At 50.8% G+C, this 21,742-nt stretch overlaps 1 protein-coding gene across 3 annotated transcripts in view; it reads left to right on the top strand.

The window, feature by feature from the left end:
• Positions 1-21,491, top strand: part of DAPK2 (death associated protein kinase 2) — a 122,574-nt gene extending 101,083 nt beyond the window's left edge. For 2 of the 3 annotated variants that reach the window (XM_082447193.1, XM_082447194.1), the window contains exons 6-10: positions 1,178-1,226; positions 1,943-1,969; positions 4,788-4,940; positions 5,978-6,023; positions 7,396-10,957. In XM_082447193.1, the coding sequence (XP_082303319.1) occupies positions 1,178-1,226; positions 1,943-1,969; positions 4,788-4,940; positions 5,978-6,023; positions 7,396-7,986 (866 nt within the window). In that variant the 3' untranslated portion in view covers positions 7,987-10,957. Of the gene's footprint in view, positions 1-1,177; positions 1,227-1,942; positions 1,970-4,787; positions 4,941-5,977; positions 6,024-7,395; positions 10,958-18,365; positions 18,456-18,565; positions 18,650-21,267 lie in introns of those variants that run through there. The other variant, XM_082447195.1, reaches the window with a different exon arrangement.
• The last annotated feature ends 251 nt before the right edge of the window (positions 21,492-21,742 follow it).

The following is a 21,742-nucleotide window of genomic DNA, read 5'->3' as shown; positions in this document are numbered from 1 at the left end:
GAACAAACTTAGCCTTTCCCACTCCCCACCTTTTTCTTTCTTTCTTTTTTTAAAATTATTATTTATTTATTTTTGGCTGTGTTGGGTCTTCGTTTCTGTGCAAGGGCTTTCTCCAGTTGCAGCAAGCGGGGGCCACTCTTCATCACGGTGCGCGGGCCTCTCACTATCGCAGCCTCTCTTGTTGCGGAGCACAGGCTCCAGACGCGCAGGCTCAGTAGTTGTGGCTCACGGGCCTAGTTGCTCCGCGGCATGTGGGATCCTCCCAGACCAGGGCTCGAACCCGTGTCCCCCGCATTAGCGGGCAGACTCTCAACCACTGCACCACCAGGGAAGCCCCTCCCCACCTTTTTCCAAGGTGGAAAAAGGTGGGGAGGGTCTAAAAAGTCTCAATCCCTCTCCCTTCTCTAGTTATCATCCTCTCTTTCTTCTCTATTTCATCACCAAGCTTTTTTAAAGAGACGTCTGCACCCTTATCTCCACTGCCCACACTCAGCACTCTCTGGGCACTGCAGTGAGTGTGAAATTCAACACTTGCTTTCCGGGGCTTGTGGGCTTGATCACCAGGCACCATTTGGTCCTCTTCTGTCCCGGGTAGAGTCTTCTTTCGTAGACTCTGCACCTTCTCCTGGTCATGGCAGCGTTCGCACGGCTCCTGTTTCCGCCTGTGTGATGGCTCTGGTCCACCCCACCCCCACCTGCAATTCCCAGCCTGTTCCTGGACATCTTCCACTGGATGCCCCTTGGGCACCCCAGGCTCATCACCTCAGTGGCCACCAGAATGTCCTCCTGCTCCTCAGGTGGGAGTTGCCCTCTTTCAGACAGACTCAGAGGAGTGTGGATTCCCTCTCTGCCTCCTTTTCTCCTCCATCACCTTCCAGCGCTGACCTGACTGGTTTCCAGCAGAGAGATCTAAAGCAGGCTTTGTTCTAGGCCCCATTGTCCCCTCCCGCATCTTCCTTTTCCAGGAGTCCCTTTGTCCCGTCTTCCTCACTATCAGGATAAAAGGCAACTCCCTTCCTCAAAATCCTTAGACCCAGATTAACCCCATCTGCCTCTCTGATTTTCCTTAGTGAGGATTCAGGATGGGGACATTTGGCACACAATTCCCTACAATTCCTTATGATCATCTCTTCTCATTTTCATACCCCTGCTGATTCTTCAACATGGTTTCTTTCAGCTCCAGAAATTGTGAACTATGAGCCCCTGGGCCTGGAGGCTGACATGTGGTAAGTTGTACAGGCCGCCCAGGTGGCCCAGACCACGGCTCTGGCTGACATCCCCCTTGACCGTGAAAACCTCTTCCTTCACACTGACCTTTCAGAGCCTCTGGCTGCTCTGGGTGTGCTGGACCTGCGGCCAGTTAGCACACGGCCGAGGCAGAGAACAAGGGGAGAGGCGAGGCTGGAGGTGCAGGCTCACCCGAGGCCTGCTGCAGCCACGATAAAGATAGTAGTGACAGTAGCTCATTCCATCAGTCAACCAAGTGATCACCGGGAGCCTCTTATGTTCTAGGTGCTGTGCTGGGCCGGGGGATCCCGCAGTGATGGATTCTCTGCACAGATGGGGCTCATTTCATGTGAACCATGCTTTACAGTTGGCTAAGCAGCTTGATCACGTGGTTTTCCAAAATCCTCCCAGTGGTCCTGTGAGGTAGTTATCATTATCCTCATTTTAAGAGGAGAAAGAGGCTCAGAGGTGATCATCGCAGCCTGCATGTGCAGGGGTCTGATCTTGAACCTGGGTCCTTGGACTCAACGTCCAGAGCTTGATGACTCCAAACAAGTCCCAGGCTGCTGCTGAAGAGCGGAGTGGGGAGGGGCGTGGGACTTGAGATGGCATCCAGGGGCTGCCGTGCCAGGGCCCTCTGAACCGTGTGGGGAGTCCCTCGCTGGTCTGGGCCGACAGCCACGCAGCCCTGACCTGACTGTTCTTTGTTTTACAGGAGCATCGGCGTCATCACCTACATCCTGTGAGTATTACTGATCCCGGGGCTCTGACCCGGCTCAGATCCAGGGGGAGCGGGAGGGATGAGAGGGGGCAGGCAGACAGACAGACTGACATTTCCTGAGTGCCCACCGTGACCAGATGTGTTAGAGCCACACAGCAAACCTGAGGCTAAGTGCTCTCAGCTCCATGTCATACATTTGACCCTGGACTTGGGGTTGGGCAGGAACCCAGGAGAGAAGCCTGCAGCCCTCCATCCTGTGTCTGCATCCCTCCTGTGGTCGGGGATCCACCGCTCAGCCTCCCCCAGACCCAGGTTTCCTGTGAAAATGTCAGTTTTCACTCCGAAGCCTTGGGGACAGCCCTCAAGCTGCCATGCCCTTCCTGACCCTGCCTCTTCTTTCTCTGCCTTTTCCCCTGCCTCTCTCGAGATCCCTTTTGCTCTCACATTCTCTCTCTTCCCTTTTCCCCAGAGTCTCTCTTTCCTGTCTCTGAAGTATTAAGTGCTTAAGCAGAGATTTCCTGCATCCGGTAGTGGACCTGTCACTTTCCATCTCTGTGGCCCGGGGCAGAGACTTAATCTCTGGGCCTGTTTTTCTCATCAGAAAAGTAGGAATCACAAACTTCCTGCCACGGGTGTGTTGTGAGGGTTAAATAAGCCGACGTGCAAACTTCCTGGCACTGCTCAGACACAGACACGGCTGATCAGTTGGTGTTCATTTCATCAGTACTTCCCAACTGTTTCCTCTCACAACACTCCTGGAAAATGGTATTTTTATGGCACTCTGGGTAAGAGGCAGCCCACAGCCAGAGGGGATGAAGGATGGGGCACCAGCACTCAACTCTCTCAACATCCCTGTAAAGCATCCCTCTGACTCCCCTTGGACTGGGAGCTCTGTGCGATGTGGTAGACAACCCCCCCCCGCCCCGCCCATCCTATCCCCCGAGCTGCAGCAGAGGGTCTCAACCCTGGCTGCACATCAGACCTTTCAATATCTACTGTGGCCCAGGCCCCCCTCCAGATCTATGAAATCAGAATCGCTAGGAGTGGGGTCTGGGCATCAGTATTTTTTAAAAGCCCTGGAGGAATCTGAAGGAGGAATTTGCAGAGAGAGAGAATTTGCTGCATTGCTGTATAGTTCCAGATTAGAGCCAGAATATTCAGATGTTGACTCTTGACACCTTGATATCTTCAGAACTCTGGTTTCCATATTAAAAGAGTATGGAATTCCAGTGTCTCCAGGGCACACAATCTTCTTGTAGCTCATTGAATTCCATACAGGTTATTGACTGCCTGCTCCATGGCGGGCACTGTGCCAGGCACTCAGGATACTACGTGAAGGAGAATCTGTCCCACTTGCCTGGAGCTCCCTGTGTGTGTGGGAGACACTGGACAGCGAACTCTTACCCAGTGGGACCAAGGTTATCCTTTAGGTATGAACATGGCTTTGTGAGACACAGATGGGAGAGCCACTGGTTTGCTGGGACTGCAGAAGGTTTAATGGGAGAAGGGGAGGGGGAGACAGAGAAGTGAGAGAGATTGATTTGAACTGGGCTAGAAGGAATGAGATGAATTCTCCTGGTGGAAAGGGAAGGAAGGGCTGTCCCAGCCGAGGAAGGGAGCAGTGAGCTTGGTAAGTGTGGTGAAATATATGGAGCGTGTGGACCAACTTCTGATGCCTTGCTCAGCAGTTTAGATGTGATTCTATAGAAAACAGGGAGTCATAGAGGGTTCTTTGTGTGCTAACAATGACGATAATAATGGCCATCAATTCCAGAGTTCTTAGTATGGGCCAGGATTGCACGGAACAGTCTATATATATTTATTCTTCAACATTTTATATATATTTATTCGCGACAGTCATGTGAGGTGGAGACTTTTCTTTTCTTCAGTTTACAGATGAGGAAACTGCAGCTCAGAGGTTGAGTAACTTTCCTAGGTTCATACATGAGTGACAGAGCTGGGATTCAAATCCAGGATTGAAATATCAGATTTTTTTCCAGGGTACCTTGCTTTCACTATCCCAAGAAAGTGTCAGTGGAGGTAGGGATGACCTTTAAGAGGTATTTAGGAAATGGCACCAATAGAAATGGTGAGGGAATGGGAGGAAGAGTCAAAGATGACTGCTGTGTTTCTAGCTTGGGTACGTTCATGAAGTGACATCATTAATCAAGGCAGGGAGCGCATGGAGGATTAGGGTAGGGCACAGGGACCTCTGGGACAATGGCACATCTGGAATATGCGTCAGGAGAGAGTAGATTCAGGAGTCACTATTTGAACAACACATTCCCCACAAACCCTGCAGGGAAACATCACTCACCCTTCCGGTCCCTAACGGCCCATCTATTGCCACACCTCTCAGGCTTTGCTCAAGCTGCTCCCTTAGCCTAGAAGACCCTCCAACTCCTTCTGTGACTGCTGACAAACTCTTCATTCTTCAGGACACAACTGATGCAAATGTCAGCTCTCCCATGAAGCCTGCTCTGGACCTCCCCTCTGTCCTGTGCTCCCCCAGCCCTTTGTCTGGCCTTCTATTTTATTCTGTGCTCTGCTGGGGATTATGAAGAGCCAGGGCTCTCTGTTTGTCTCCCCTCCTCTTTCGAGTCCCTTGAAGACACGGTTTCTCTGTATCACAGGTACTTCCCTCTGTCACAGGGGCTCCATAAAGTGTATTGAATTGGACTCATTTGAAAAGTTGCTGACTGGCCCCCCCAGAGGGGGCAGCAGGGTTGCGGGGAGCCTCCCATGCCCACGCAGCAGTACGAGTCAGGGTTCCCTGAGTCCGTCACCCCCGCTTTCATCTACTTTCCCACAGTCACGTGTTTCCTCTCTGTGTGCCCAGCCTCAGTGGAGCATCCCCTTTTCTGGGAGACACGAAGCAGGACACACTGGCAAATATCACAGCAGTGAGTTACAACTTTGATGAGGAGTTCTTCAGCCAGACCAGCGAGCTGGCCAAGGACTTCATTCGGAAGCTTCTGGTTAAAGAGACCCGGTAAGAGGACTGAGAAGGGCACTGGCTTCTCAGGTACTGACCCTCTCCTGCCACCTCTCCCAAAGATGTGTCCGTCTGTCCCTGCTTTGCCATGGGCTATCATCGACCATTGTGGTCTAATCTGGGCAGGTGCTGAGGAGTGTGGACTGGTCAAGACTTGGCATTCATCTTGTTTCCTCAAGTCGTTCTGGTTTCTTTTCCTGCTGAAATGCAAATAACTCTGTGTGTGTGTGTGTGTGTGTGTGTGTGTGTGTGTGTGTGTGTGTATAAGTCAGCCTGGGTTTCTCTAGGGTTCATTATCTTTTTCAGTCTGTCCCAAAGGCACCTGGAACTAGGATTCAAAAAGGAAAGTGGCAGGGTTTTCAAGTCAGTTCAGGATGGGAGTGGGCGGAAGTGGGCCCAGAGGGGTCAGAACAGTGGGAGAATAGGAGACCTGCTAATGCCACACCTTCTGCAGGGCCCAGGGTGAGCCCCGTGGCTGTGCGATCAAAGAAGGAGATGGGCAAGGACTTGTAGGGTGCTGGGTGCCCAGAGCACGGCCTAGATGAGGCAGGGGTAAGGTCCACAGACTTTAGAAGACCATATCCTCTTGGTCCCACAGATTTTAGAGAGAGGCAGAGCGGGGTCCTCTAAAGTGCAGGGGCCCGATTTCCCTATTGAAGATCAGTGCTAGGTGGGATCACCGTACGTGGGTACAGAGCAGGGAAGGGCAGAGAGTGGATCTGGGAGGCAAACAGAAAACCAGAGACCAAAGGTTTTGCAAGTGGAGAGCATTTGTGACTCTTCCATTGTGTGGTGTTGGCCCCTTCAACTCTGGGACCAAAGATGAGGGTTTATGTGATGTCATTTTATTGAGGTGTCTTCCTGGACCACTTGCTCTGGAATGCGGAGAATGCAGCCACCTCTGCATCCCTTATTATTCTAGTTTGATGGCAGTGGTTGAAGAATGCCAAAAAGGAGGTCTAGGAAGAGTGAGAATGGAGACTGTTGCTCTCAGCTTCTCATGGGTCATCACTGTTTTCTGATCCTCGTTGCAGGAAACGGCTCACGATCCAAGAGGCTCTCAGACACCCCTGGATCACGGTAAGGGCACAGTGATGAGCTCCGGTGAGCAGGTCCCTGCTCTGTCGCCAGGGCTGCCTGGGGCGGCCGGATGCAGGGGACCTATGGAAAGGCCTTTGCTTGAAACACTGACCCTCAAGCACGGACGAAAGCTAGTTGGGGGCTTCCAAGGGTCTGGGCTCGTTCAAATAGGTCTACAAGTTTAAGTTTCTATTTCACGTGTTCAGGTGACTTATGAAATGAAACCTTCACAAATGTCAGTTGAACTCCTTGTTCTCTGGGCCCATCTTACAAAGGGTTCTTTGTCAGAGGACATGTCACTGTCATTCTCAAAGCAGAAATCAGGACTCCTCAGTTGTAGAGAGAGATCAGTGACAGTTAAAAACCTCAACTTTGTAACCAGGGGTCCTTGTTTCTGACTTTTGATGTTCTGAGTAAAGGGTGACACTCAAACAGGTCACTGGCTTCCTCAGGCCCCTGGAGACTTCAGGGAGTGGGGCTCTGAGGGGGAGGCCTGCTGGGAGAGAGAGGCAGCCACTCCTTAGGGCGGGGAGGGTGGGGACACAAAGGTGACTCCCTGCCTAACCCGCCTCGTAACTGGGCTTCCAGCTGCTGGGTTTTCAGAGGGCCTTGCAGTCTAGGCACAGTAAAGTGCCAGCGGAAAGCACTTTGGCAGGACAGGAATCAGGAGAGCGGGATTCTGGCCCTAGTTCTGCTGAATGATGAGATGTATGCTCCCAGGGATGTCCCCAGACTTCCCATTCCCTGAAACTGTTAACTGGGAGAGCTGGCGAGGATGATCTGAGGGTGCAGATGAGAAGGGGCAGAGGCTCACGGGAGACGGAGGGCAGGGAGGGCTGGAGCGCTCTGGAGAAGGCCAGGTTCATCTGCTTGTTGAAGGATGGGGAAGGCCAGGGGCCCTCCAGGTTTGGGCCCAGACCACAGAGCTAGGGAGTCTGGTGGGCTGCCTCCTAGCTCAGCTTGCCGAGTGTTGCCAAGGCCCAGGGAGCCCACTGGCCATGAGGGAGAGAAGCCCCCAGCTTGCCCCCATCAGCCATGGCCTCGTATGCTTCCGGCCTTGAGTGGATGCCTGCAGAATCTTGGCTCTAGCCTGCTTGTCTGTGCGAGCATCCTTAAATGCTATGCGTGTGGAGACCCTCTCTAATGGCCGTGGACCACCCTGCCCTGAAATGAGTGCGCAGGCAGCACCCGTCCTCCTCGGCCTGACCTTTCTTACGGTCCGTGTGGGTGATCGCTCCGCCCTGGTCCGCCCGAAGCCTGGCGCATGCAGTGAATGCAAAGAGGCTGCTCGTGTGCCGTCTGCCTGCACCTTGGACTGCCCTTGGAGCAGACGTCCAAGTAACTCTGGCCCTTCTGTCTAAACACCCCCTAGTCCAAAGGAGTGATCAGAACCCCTGAACAGCGCAAGGCAGAGCCCGCCCAGCTGAAGACCGAGCGCCTGAGAGAGTACACCCTCAAATGCCACTCAAGCATGCCCCCCGACAACACCTATGTCAACTTCGAGCGTTTTGCCTGTGTGGTTGAGGACGTGGCTCGGATGGACCAGGGATGCCGGGCCCTGGCGGGGGCCCGTGACACCATCCAGGACGATGTGGAGACCTTGGTCTCCATCTACAATGAGAAGGAGGCTTGGTACCGGGAGGAGAGTGAGAGAGCCCAGCACGACCTGTCCCAGCTCAGGTACGAGTTCCGCAAAGTACAGTCCTCGAAGAAGCTCCTGCGAGAGGACATCCGGGCCACGGGGTCCCGCCTCAGGAGCACAGCCAGGAAACTGGACCATCTGCAGGCGCAGTTTGAAGCCCTGGGGCAGGAGCTCTTGGCAGACTTACAGTGGCTCCAGGAACTGGTGGGCGGCTTCCAGCTGGAGAGTGGGAGCGTGGACAGCCCCAGCTCCGTGTGTTGCCAGGACTCCAGTGAGTGCCTAGGGGAGCTGCTCAACAGCTCACGCAGTAAGGATGTCTAGGCCAGCTTGAAGCTCTGAGCACCAGAATCGAGTCAGTAATGCATCCTGGATGGTTTGCTAAAGCCCGTTCCCAACTGCCCTGCCGAGGCATCGACTAGAATTCTCCTGCAGGGGTGTGTGTCTGTAGCATAGCCTTCCACCCCCTTCCCACAATCCAGAATCACGGAGGGGCTAGCTAGTTATCCGTTCTGTACCTCCTCTCACCAGCCTGGTTTTCTGGGAGGGTGGCTGGCAGGGCAGCTAAGCTGTTAAAACGATTGAGGATGAACACCCCTCAGTGTACCCTCCTACAGAGGGAGGACGGCTGGCCCCGGAGAGATACTTGATAACTGATTTGTGATAATGGATTTGTTCACATCTCGCTTCCCGCCTTATAGATTGCAGGTCTTGGGTAACATTCTAGTTAACTAGGGATAATAGTCAGTTGGCTTGGTGCTTTCCTGCTGCTGAAGGAGGGATTCTGAATGCACAGAGAAAAGATTACTTTTCATTTATACTGACTTTTCACTTACCAAGCATTTATGGCTTTGATCCTTAAAGGAACCTGTGAGACAGGAAGATAGGTGGTATTATGATTGTTGTTACTGTCATTTCCATGTAACTGAAGAGGAAATTGACCTCGAGAGGGAAAATGACTTAGGTTCATTCATAGCTAGTTGGTACAGATGAAACAGAAACCCAGGATGCCCGACTCTAAGATGAAGTATACGGGAAGAAATAGGCTTTACTGTAAAAATCCACGTTAATATTAAAGTTCAGATCCCAGAGGTAAAGTAAGCATTTTCATGTATTTTGCCAAGTCAGGTGGAAGCCTTATACCTTCGGGCAATTGTCCTAAGAAGTGTGTCCTAGAAGGCACGCAGTTTATCGTTCCCATCCAGCTGTGTCCCTGTCTGAAGAGCACCTGCAGAATAGGAAGGAAGGGGCAGCATCTCGCCCTTCTCCACTTCCCACCTCTGGCTAAGGGCTCCAATCTCGTGTTGGGAATGAAGGCCAGAAAGGACTCAACAAGCAGATTCCTTTTCTCATGTCCCTAAGGTCTGAAGAGGGTGGACATTAAGATTGGGGAGCCCAAGGCTCAGTGCTCCCTTCCTGACCTCAAGCTGTGCGCACCCCTCCCTGAGGACTGGATCATCTTGTCTCCCTTTTCCCGGAGGAGGGGCCAGCCAACTAGCTCACAGAGAAAGAGTGTGGAGTGTGGGCCCAGTGCTGTGCTAGAAGCTTGGGGGTGAGGGAACAGATCGTATCATTTCAAAGTGCCTTCACAGACTCACAAACCCCCCTTGTCAGATAGGTGGGGTAGGTGTTATTCCCAATTTGGAGCTGAGGAAACAGAGAGGATGTGATTTGCCCAAGGTCACAATAGTGGCAAAAGTGGAGACCTTCTGATGATGTCTGTTGCTCCTTCTGCTTCCCCTAACTGCCCCAGTCTCCAAGAGTTTACCTCTCTGCTGTGGGGCAGGTTACACCAAGATGCATCCATCTATGCACTCACAAAGAATTTTTAAGCACCTATCTACTGCCAGGCATTCAGCCTGGCCCCAGGGATACAATGTTGAATGAAAACAGGCATGTTTCCTGCCTTCACGAAATTTGCAGTCCAGTAACGATTCCAACATTCATCAAGAACATTCTACAAAGGTAGAACTGCAGCTGGGACCTATGCAATGAAAGAGAAGGATGCAGCACTGCAGGAGCCTGCAGTGGGGGATGATCTAGGCAGGGAAGGCATCCCTGAGGTGGTGATGCTGGAGCTGAGATCAGCTAAGCAAACCAGGGAGAAGGTAGTGCTCCCACAGAGCTGTCATGCCAGGGCTCTGTGCTGGGAGCTGAAATTGCTCAGACAGAAAGAAAGCTGGAGGGGAGAGAATAGAGTATGGTGTGGATGTGGCTGGAGAGAAGACAGGACCAGCAGGGCTTTGCCGTATTAAAGAGCTCTGCCTTCATCCCAAGAGTCATGGGGAGCCATGATGGGTGCCAGGCAATCAACGGCCCGACATGCTGGCGGGGGCAGGGATGCCCAGTGAGCAGCACAGATGGGGAGTGGTTTAGGATGAGGCATGAGACTGTGATCCCATGAAACCATTTCTTTAAAATCCTACCTCTAATTCTATTTGCATGCTGGATCACTTCAAATATCATATATAATATTTGTAACAGAAACTTTTTTCATCAACTATAAGAAAGCATATTTTCATCAAATGTAAATGCGTCATTATTTTATGACCCCAAAATAAAGAAAAACAAAGCCCGAGATGGGAAGTCCAATAGGAGACTCCACATACAAAGCTGGGACACCCTCACTGAAAGGGTAGATGGGAAATAAAGCCACCAGGCAGGAAGGGGAGGCAAGGGAACGTGTGTGTCTCAACCTTGACACTGGGTAGAGGGATGGAAAAATCCTCTACTGAGAATAGGAGTCCCAGGTCCGTGGTACTCGTGCAGGTTTGCTTTCTGCATTTGCACAATCAGTGGGATCCAAAAGAACCTCAAAACAGGTGAATAAACAAAACAACAACAACAACAAAGAAGAAGAACCTCGAGCAGAGAATCTAACGTCAAACGGTTTGAGGCTGGGTGGCCCCAATGGCTGGCAGAATCAGTGTGGTCATCTTCCGGAACACCTGCCTTCACTTCAGACCGACAGTAAGGATATGATGCCATTGTTTGGGAGTTAAGTCCTGATTTCAGAGATCCAAAAATGTGCATCTTGGAATCCATGGAAGATGGCAAAGCCCTGTTCCCTAAACCCTGTCTGGAAGAACTGATACAAAAGACCCATCTACGAGCTCTCCAAGAACTTTCCTGCCCTGTTACAGGACATGATGTACCCATTTGGCATAAGGCACTGCAAAGATTAAAGGTCCCTTTGGCCAAGTCAACAGGTTTCCTAAGGAAAGGAAGCCCCTGATTGAGCAACTCAGGGCAAACTTTCTTGTGAAGGTCGAAATAAAATGCAATAAAGTGGTAAGATGTGGATGATGATTTGAATTAGGGAGACTGGGAAAAGGGAGAGAGAGGTGGTTATTTTAGAATCCTGGCATCAGCTTCACACCGTCCATACTGGGGGGCCCTCAGACGTGAGCTACCTGACACCCTCTTTTTACAGGATTTTACAGGACAGGATTTGTCTAGAGTCCCCCAGCTAGTCAGCCCCAGAGCTGGGGTCAGAACCCTAAGTGGTTTTCCTCACAGTAGTGGAATCGTCTTCTCTGTGTTCATGTCCAGTCGTGGGTAACAACTTGTCATTTAGATGTTTTATGAACAGACTCTTTTATGTACTGAGTTTCCAAAGACAAAGTGAAGTGAAGTGAAAAATGCCCCCCAAGTCTTTCAGGGAAATCAGAGGAGATTGTGACCTTCCTCTGTCACCTGGCTGGTCCAACTCCCATCACCCTTTGGCAGCAGAACCTGATGCCAAGGCGAGCCCAAGGAAGCCTGTGGAATGCCCAGCCAGAGGACCTGCTGGATTCCTCCCCACACGCCCACAGCTGGCATTTTAACAGAGACATCAAGGACAGGGCAGGGCAGGGCCGATGGTGACGGGATGGGGTGTTTCGTTGGTACCTAGACGGACGAAGACCTGGGGGGCGCCGCTCTGTGGGCCGGCCCATCTACCGTCACAGAGGATCCTTTCATTCACCAGGCTGTGAATGAAAGGTCAGCCTCTGTGCTCTGGGCAAATGCCATCCTGGGGAGGGCAGGGTGAGCGTGTGACATCTTCCTGAATAGCGATTCCCAAGGAGGCTGGAGAGTCGGCGCCTGGAGAAGGCAGCAGTCTGTCCCTGCTCTGAGGCAGAGGCATGCTGCACACGATTACCCTTTTGTGTGGGGAAGGGTGGAGATGGCGTGATAACGTGGTAACCGGTGATTCTGCAGATGCAGGATGCTGGCAGTGAAGGGATGGAGCAGAGGAATAATGGTAGGAGAAGCCGGAGTCTCCTCTGTGAACCCCTTCCCCGTACCACCCACCCACCTCTCCAGGTGATCTTGAAGGTGGCGACTTCCCGCCTCACTCCATCCGGCGGTGCTGTGGGCCCTGGTGGGAGGGGGCTGGTTGCTCAGCTCCCACCCCCACTGGCAGCCTCTGTACATGTCTGTGGAACTGAATGGCCTTTTCTGCTTTGTCTGTGAAACTCTTGGCCTGTGGAGAAGATCCTTTGCCCTGGAGAGGAGATCTAGCAGTAGGCATATTTGAGGAGCAGAAGAGGCCAGTTCATTGAACAAACACTGACTGTGCTCTGGCTCTGGAGGGAGGTGACAGATAAGGACAAGACAACCCCTGAATAAAAGACTCAGTGTCTGGGACAGATGGGGCCCCAACCAACTGGGAGGTGAGGAAGGCCATGGTGAGTGAGAAAACAGGGGTACCTAATATTCCAGAAAACAGGAGGGAGACGAACTCTGACTGAGGAAGGGTAAGAGGGGTGGCAGAGGGCAGAAACATTCTCGGCGGGGGTGGGTCTTGCCCCCAACACTCCCCTCCAAGCTGTAGCCTTGTGGGGAAGGTACCAGGCAGAATTTGGAGGGCTGGGGATGAGCCCAGCTTGGTGTCAGGAACCTGGAGCTGTCAAATGGAGATTAAAGGGAAGGAGATTACAGAGATTTAAAAGAGGGAGACTTTCTGTTTTTAACTTTTTGTTATAGGGATTTTCAAAACTTGCACAAAAGTATTGAGAATGGCAGAGTGAATTCCACGTACCTGTTATCCAGCTTTGAAGTAATTTAAAGCAAACTTCAGACTGACTTACCTCATAAATTCTTCAGCAGGAATCTCTGATAGGGAGTTTCTTTTTACTATGACCACTGTGCCATTATCACACCTGACAAAATCAAGAATAATTATTTATTATCATCTGGATACACATTCTGGAGTGACCTGCCCCTGCTTTTCTTAAGGGTGTCCTGTTATACTCAGTTTGTTCAAATCAGGATCCAAACACAGACCACACGTGGCAGTGGGATGTTATGTCTCTCAAGTCTCTTCAGTACAGGAGGGAGAGCTTTTGAAGCTTTTCCTGGGGATGAAAACTTGCTCAGAAAACTGAAGGTCCCGGAGAGAAGATTAAAAGTGAAGAGTGTATCCATGCTGAGACCTAACTCAGAAAAGTAAGGCCGGGTCAGGCAAGGAAAGGGACATTCTTACCTCTTTCCATTGGCTTGTTCAATGTAGGGACAACCTGCAGGAACACAGCCTCTCTGCAGCTCTCCCCACCCATGCATAAGGAGGTGGAGACTCAAGCCCCTATAAGCCTCACGTGCTCCTTTCCTGGTTAAACAGGGAGGTAAGGCCAGCAGGGCCCAGGCTCCAGCCAGCAAAACAGCCAGCAAAAGGAAGAGGTGGAGATGCCACCTACAGAGAGATGCCACTAAGGGAGATGAAGGAGCAAGGCTCAGAGAGACACTCCTGGGCAGGAGAGGAAAGTGGGTTCTCAGGTGTCCATGGCGTTCAGTGGAGGATGGGGCTGGAGTAGTGACTCAGATGGAGGTTCGAAAAGTTGCAAACTGTTGGCAGTTTGTAGAGGAGGCCTGGTATTCATTTATTTATGATTTTATTTTATTTTTTTAATAGATCTTTATTGGAGTATAGTTGCTTCACAATATTGTGTTAGTTTCTGTTGCCCAACAAAGTGAATCAGCCGTATGCATACACATGTCCCCATACCCGCTCCCTCTTGAGCCTCCCTCCCATCCTCCCTATCCCAACCCTCTGGGTCACCGCATAGCACCGAGCCCATCTCCCTGTGCTGTGCTGCTGCTTCCCACCAGCCAACTATTTTACATTCGGTAGTGTATATATGTCGATGCTACTCTCACTTCACCCCAGCTTCGCCCTCCCACCCCATGTCCTCAAGTCCATTTTCTATGTCTACCTCTTTATTCCTACCCTGCAACTAGGTTCATCAGTACCATTTTTTTTTTAGATTCCATATATATGCGTTAGCCTACGGTATTTGTTTTTCTCTTTCTGACTTACTTCACTCTGTATGACAGACTCTAGGTCCATCCACCTCACTACAAATAACTCAATTTCGTTTCCTTTTACGGAGGCCTGGTATTTAGACAAAGTCTTTGGAGTGCCTCTTCTGGAAAGCCAGGGTCTGTCTTTACGCCTGGGACGATGGCTGCTGCTTGATCTCCCTGCTCTGTGGATGTCGGTGCTGCCTAGCTCTCCCCGATGGACTTTTTCAGAGACACTTGCATCCGCGTGAACAAAACCTGACTTTAGCCACAGCGTTCTGTCTTCTTTTCTCCCTTCCCAACATTTTTCTGAGACACCAAACATGCTCCTAGGAGCGTGGTCAAAATCGCCCACAGTCTCTGGTATCGCTGAAGGACCACAAGGCTGGAAGGTGGGCATTGTTTGTTTGCAGAAAGGGGAGGGTCAGGAGAAGGCGGAACAAACTCTGTTGCCCCTCACACCCTGAATTTAATCCAAAGTGTTGGTGCCACATTCCTTCTGGGAACTGATTTCACTGCAGAATTTATGTCTCTCTGCCTTCATGCCTAGATGACAGTGTCAGCGCTTGGTGAGCCTCTTAGCAACCAACAAGGCCCATTGATTGGGAAAGGCCAGCCTGACAGGTTTATGGCCTCTTCCTCAGAGTTCATGCTGTTTTGTGTAGCATATAGACAGGGCCCTAGAAGTAACTGCATCACCTCCCATGAACGGCCTCTGGGAATGGTCCGATGTGATATTTTAGTTGGGCATCTCTGCTCAGTGGCTGGCACTGCTGGACCAGTTGGAAGATGGGATTCTCACAGGATTCCCCTAGCCTGCCTGTCAACCTTCCATACGTGGGGTTTAGCCATCTCTCTCCTCGCAAGGGTGCCAATCAGTAAGTAGATAAAAAGAGGTCCCTTCACTCCCAGAGTCTACTAATTCCAGCTCATCAAACTCTCCAAGTGAAGTGCAAGAGTGTCCCTTGCAAGGGTTCGACTCGAAGGTGAATAGCAGACATTTGTGAAGTTAGAGGTAGAAATGTTCTGTGGGCTGGGAAGGCAGGATGCCAGTCACCTTGGGAAGGAGAAACTAGTTGCTGAGAGGTATGGGGAACTGGAATTAACAACAAATGAATAAATATGGAATAAAATGTCAGGTAGTGACAGGTGCTATGAAGAACTGGGGCAGAGGCACAGTGAGTTGCATGGGGCAGCTGGGTGCTATTTTATATAGGGTGGTCAAGGAAGGCCTCCTGAGGAGGTGACATTTGAGCAAAGACCTGAACAAAATGGCAAAGTAAATACAGTAAGACCCGGAGACCTTGGGTTCCTGGACCAGCAAGCAGACCCGTGCAATGAAAGCCACAGGGACAGCAAGGAGATGGGGAGAAAGTCAGGTTACAGAAGGACCCAGGTGATACAGGCCTTGGGGTTCTTGGTGAGCTTGTTGGGTTCTATTGAGAGTGCCCAGAAGCTGCTGGAAGGTTTTTTTTTTTTTCTTTTTTCTAAATTACATTATATTTTATCAAATCCTGCTTTTCAATTTATTTATTTATTTATTTATTTTTGGCTGTGTTGGGTCTTCGTTTCTGTGCGAGGGCTTTCTCTAGTTGAGGTGAGCAGGGGCCACTCTTCATCGCGGTGCACGGGCCTCTCACTATCGTGGCCTCTCTTGTTGCGGAGCACAGGCTCCAGACGTGCAGGCTTAGTAATTGTGGCTCACGGGCCCAGTTGCTCCGCGGCATGTGGGATCCTCCCAGACCAGGGCTCGAACCCTTGTCCCCTGCATTAGCAGGCAGATTCTCAACAACTGCGCCACCAGGGAAGCCCTGCTGGAAGGTTTTGATGCCAGGAAAAGGCCGGCTCAGCACAGATCAGTTGCCCTCTGCCCTCTTTTGCATCTCTCTTCCAGGTGGGACCTAAACCCAGGACTGGGCTTGCGGAGGAGATGAGAGGTGGTTAAGGAAAGAGCTGGGAGAGCAGGGTATGGCCTGATGGTCCCCTCAGAGCCCCCATCCTTTTCTCTTCTCTCTCCTCTGTGCCTTCCTCCTTTTCCTCCTCTCTCCCCTCCTGCACTCTTTGGCCCAAACCACCGTGTCCCATTTTGGGGGAGTGAATAACCCCTGGCTCTCTCATCTCCCCTCTGTGTCAAGGTTGCGTGCACTCTCCTCCCTGCTCCCTGACCTCCCCAGGACTCTGCCTCTCACCTTGCTGATTCCCAGGCAGAGCTGTGGGGAGTCATGGGGTCATGACACCCTTCCGTGGTCTCACGGCTGGGCTGATCCTGGTGCCTGGGCCTCTCACCGGTGGGAATGAGTAGGTCCTGGGACTTCGTTCTGGTTTGATTCTGCAGCAGCTCAGGGAAACAGTTTATCCATACAGCTCTTCAGCACCCACTGTCTTGTGCTCTGGATCAGGAGTGGGTAGTGAGGAAACATTGACAAAAACATGAAGGAAATTCTTCCTGCTGTTGTTCACTAGTGGGCTGACTCCACTGCAGAGCTGACCGAGAGAGGTGCTAAGTGTAATAAAGGAGCACACATGTTTTGGTCATGTTGGGAGGGAGAGACAGTGTTTCTTGGAAGTTATCTTGGAAGAGGTCATGTTTGAATTGGGCTTTGAAACACACAGAGGCCGTCCTGGAGGAGGGAGATTGGGTAAACAGGGAAAGGGCCTCCTGCCAGAAGATGTCAGGTCCAGAGCAGTGTGGGCCGGCCATATGCACTGGCTTCCACTGGCACCTGGCGCCATGATGAAAAATAAACAGGCATGGAGGTGTGCTTGCAGTGTGGTTAGGAGACAAGGCCAGCATCAGGAATCAATGAGTGACCTCACTCAGCGGTCACTGAGGTGCCAGAGGAGGCACTGCTGTGAGGAGGCTGTCAGAGCAGAGAGAAAAATAGAGCTGGGTGGGGATCGCCCCAGGCAGTTCATTTCCTTGAGGTCACGGAGTCCTTTAAGAATCGTTGGAAGCTATTGACTCTTCTCAGAGGAAATGTATGTATCTATCCACTAAGTTTTGTTTTTATTGAGCTACAATTCACATACTATAAAATTCACCATTTGAAAATGTACAATTCAGTGCTTTTTAGTATATTCACAAGGTTATACAACCATCATTACTATCTAATTCCAGGACATTTTCATCACCCCGGAAAGAAACTTCACACCCTTTCACAGATAGTCATTCCCCATTCTCCCCTCTTTCCAGCCCTGGCAACTACTGATCTACTTTCTGTCTCTGTGGATTTGCCTATTCTGGACATTTTATGTAATTAGAATCATACAATATGTGGCCTCTTGTGTCTGGCATCTTTCACTTATTATACTGTTTTCAAGGTTTATCCATGTTGTACTATGTATTAGTACTTCATTCTTTCCATGAATGGATTTTCCATTCAGTTCTTCCATTGAATGGATATACCACATTTTGTTCGTCCATTCATCAGTTGATGCGCATTTAGGTCCTGTCCACTTTTTGTCTATTATGAATAATGCTGCTATGAACATTCATGTACAAGTTTATGCACTAAAATTTGCAGACCATTTCAGGAGGTTCACAGAACCCCTGAAACCCATCTCTTGATTTCTCAATCTAGGAAAACCTTGTTTTATGAAGAGGCAGGAATTCATGAGGGAATGGACTCCTCACATTGGAGTCCATTAAATACGTCCAGTTTTTTTTGTATATCAATTACATCGCAATAAAGCTATTATAAAAATAAAATAATTTATAAAAAGATGGAATGGAGAAGACAGGAAGGCTATCAATAATATATTACTATTTATTGAGCAGCTCTAAGCTAAGCACTTTACATCCCACATTTACTTAATCCTAAACAACCCTGTGACACAATGTTATTTATTATCCCCATATTACAGATGAGAAAACTGAGGCTCAGAGAAGCCATGCCAGGTTTCTTGGAGAAGTTAGGGTTTAAGCTAAGCCTTGACTGCCAAGCAGTGAAAGGCAACTACACATCCCATCTCCTCTCGACCCCCATCAAAGCCCCTATTTCCTTACATTTATTTTTGAATGGAGTACTAATGCCCCGTCTGAGGCATCCATTTTGCTAGGCCCAGAACTGGCCCAGTGCACAGTGGGCATCCTGGGCTGCTGTACGATAACCCTTCCCCAGAGTGACCCATGGTTGAAGGACCTGCCTGCCTCCTGCTCTTCCCCTTCGGAGAGGTAGGGGCTGAGCCTCCAGCCCAGCCAGCGTGCACATCTGCCTGTGGTAATAATAGCGCAGGGGTGCCGAGGGCATCTCCGGAACAGCTGAGACTTCTGGAGCCGTTGCCCTCAGCGTGAGGTTCCTCTGCATGCCCTGCCCAGCAGGGAGGTCCCGGGGTCAGGCTAAGGATGGCGTGTGGTCAGGGGTCCTGCTGCCGTCCGAAGCCCAGCGTCAGCCGCCATGCTCTGCTTTGTTTCCCAGCCTGTGGACAACCAGCAAGCCCTGGTGCGCAGGGAGTCCCTGGTCAACCTGGAGAACTTCAAGAAGCAGTATGTCCGCAGGCGGTGGAAGGTGGGTCAGGGCTTAGGGGTGGGGGCGGGGGGCCCAGGTGGGCTCCTGGTTCCCTCCAGGGTCTCGGTGCACATTCTCACCTGGCGGTTCCTCTCCTCTCCCTCCCTCAGCTCTCCTTCAGCATCGTCTCCTTCTGTAACCACCTCACCCGCTCCCTGATGAAGAAGGTGCAGATGAGGCAGAATGAGGACCTGGTGGGTAAATGCAGTGCCCTGATTGGGTGGAATTCTGGGTGTGGCCTGGAGCTGGGGGGCGGGGGGCGGGGAGAGGAGGTGGGGCTTAACTGTTTCTGGCAGGCTCTGCACTGTGATCTGTGTTAGGGGGGACCACTGGGGTAGTGCTGGGAGGGGGCGCTCCAAGGGGGCAGCATGAGCCTCTGGAGGACCTCGAATCCTTTCCTGGTGGGCTTTCAAAGGGACTGCTGTTGCCACTCCACAGCCCCAGCCTTCCCCTGAGGACCTGTAGCCTGCCAGGGACCGTGGGAACACTGGACAATGAGACTACCGGGGGCAATCCAAAATCAATTCCTGACAACCCAAGGATCTGCTTTAGAATGAAAGCTTTACATTCATTTGCCGATTTTTCCGTTTCTGTTTTGCTTTAGATTGCCAATAATAATAAAAACAATAATATTTAGATGATATCTTATATTTGATTGGCTTGTTGCAGTTTTACGTACATCTAAAATGAGAGACTTACAATGTAATATAGTAGGTAAGAGCATGGCCTCTGGAGGCAGACTGCTAGGATTCAAATCTTCCACTTACTGTGTGACCTTGAGGAAATTACTTAACCTCTCTGTGCCAAAATGTCATCATTTGTAAAATGGGGTTAACAATAGTTCCTACCTCACAGGGTGGTCATGAGGATTAATTGATGACATATTCTTAGAGCCTGGCATTTTAAGTGCTCAATACTTATTAGCAGCTATTATTGTTGTTTAAAATCCTCTTGTAGACTGTAAAATGCAGTGCTGGTGCTACGAAATGCAGTGTTAGTATTGCAGCTGGTCGAGGTTCCCTGACAGACCTTCCCCACTGCTCACTGAGTGTGGTGAGGGCCCCAGGAGTGTCTAGGATGGCACAGGTCAGGACAGAAGGTGACTGCCTGCTCAGGAAGAGGCTGGAAGGTGGTAGCCTGAGGTGAATGGGCTGTCAGCCCTGGGCAGCCTCGGGGCGCACAGCACTTAGGCTGCATCGCAGGACCTGGCACAGCCCCTGTGCTCCCCCCACCAGCCTGAGCTCTTCTTGATTCTCACTCTTGTCCGGAACTTGAGGATTTATGGCTCCAGAGACCCAAAACAACTGTGTGGCTTTGGCCAAGCCATGTCCCTTCTCTGGCTGCCTTCCTCATCTGCTGTAAAAGGGGACTGGACTTGCTCCCTCTGAAAATCCCTGTTAATCACAAGCAGACTGTTCTCCAGCTTTGTTTTGTATTGTATGGCTCTGACTCATGCTTAAAAGTTTCTATTCAGCAGAGCTTGAGTTATTTTTATTGTTATAGCTGGGCTTGGTCCAGGATGTATTTGGCTAAAGTTGATCTTGACCTTGGATTTCCAGCTGGGTCAGGCCAGAGGAAGGAGAGAGGGCCCTGGATAGGCACATGGCTGACAGCGGGCATGCCTTTCAGGCCGAGTTGCCCTGATACAGTGCCGGCCATTGGGAAAGAGGAACAGAGAGTAATTAAAAAGCGTATAAAACTCTTTCCTAATTTTTGTCCTTGTGCAAACATTTAAAATAGTCCTCTTTTTACTCAAACAGTCAGCACCTGATATCAGCTCAATGGCTCACCCTACATGTGGAAAAGGAATGAGTCCCAGGGGACTTCCCTGGTGGTCCCGTGGTTAGGACTCTGCGCTTCCACTGCAGGGGGCCCGGGTTCGATCCCTGGTCGGGGAATTAAGATCCCTGCATGCTCCATGGTGTGGCCAAAGAATTAAAAAAAAAAAAAAAGGAATGGGTTCCAGACATCTATTATTCAGTTTTCCAAAAGGCATTTTCCTTAAAAAAAAAAAAGAAAAGAAAAGGAAAGAAGATACGTCCTTTTGTTTAGGAAGCATTAAAATTGAACATCTGACAATAGATTTTTTTTTTTTATGACTTGTATTAAGTCTTTCTGAATTAGGACTTTGTTTAATAGTTTTAATAATTTAATTAGATGCATGTGGCATGAATGAAAAAGGCACGGTGACCACCAGGGTAGCTGCTCCACTCTGGCTTAACCATGTAGGAGCTGATGGACTGCACTTTACTCTTTTTCTCTTTCATAAAAATGGAGCACGGAAGCCATTTCCCTGGAAAGACTACATGGCAGGGCTGGCTAAAGGTGCAGCTTAAGCCAGTCAAAGAAGAGGGGGTGAAGTGGCCGTCAGAGTTTGGGGAGATCCCTGTGGCTATCCCTCCCCCATTCTCTCTAGGCTGAGTTCAGGAGACCCACCAGCCCACAGACCAGCTATCCAAGTGGTCTTGACTATGTGGCGGCCACAAAGGACACCAGATACAATTTTCATTATTATTATAATTTGGCCTCTTCTGGTACCCAATTTTCCCTAGATGCTCTGCTCTGCCTGTATTCCTTCCTCCTGGGAAGGCGGCCTCAAGGCAGTTGGTCTGGCCCCATTTCAGGTCCCTCCCCACCCCCATCCCACCCACCCCTGGTCTCCGAACAGAGCAATAGGCTTCCCCTCAATGTCCGTCTCCCTGGTTTACAGGCCCGTGACCCAGGTGTATCAGCTCAGGTTGCCTAGCACGACCCCATTCCTGGCAACTTCTGACCCTCTTACCCTGGGTCTCTCTTTTTTTCTCTCTTCCAGAGGAATTGTGAGAGTGACACAGAGGAGGACATCGCCAAAAGGAAAGCCCTCCACCCCCGGAGGAGGAGCAGTACCTCCTAACCGGCCAGGCTCAAGGTGGCCACCAGGGAGGCCTGGGCCCTGCAGGGCTCCTTTCTGCGCAGACTCTTGGACCCCGCTTGTCGCCAGCACCCAGGCATTCTGCATCCCTGAGCACTTTGCAAGAGAGATGGGCATGCAGGTTTCAGAAGCATTTGCGGCGGAGCCAGGAGACCCTGGGAGTTGTGGCTGTCACCTCCTGGGCATGCAGGGGACGCCAGCATTCCCAAAGCTCTTAATCCTCCACAAAATGGGCTTTCACCTGTTGCCAACCTCAGAACCTGGGATGGGGATGTGGACCTAAGAAAATGATGCAGATGACCATCATCATCATGGGTGAAGATCAGATTCAGGCAGCTTTCCTCACAGGACGAGGGAGTTCAGAACCAGCCTGGTC

The sequence above is a fragment of the Balaenoptera physalus genome, assembly GCF_965194825.1.
Source record: "Balaenoptera physalus genome assembly, chromosome: 2".
Classification (NCBI taxonomy): Eukaryota; Metazoa; Chordata; class Mammalia; order Artiodactyla; family Balaenopteridae; genus Balaenoptera; species Balaenoptera physalus.
Note: the sequence above shows the minus strand (reverse complement) of the source record. Positions and strands in the feature narration are given on the sequence as shown.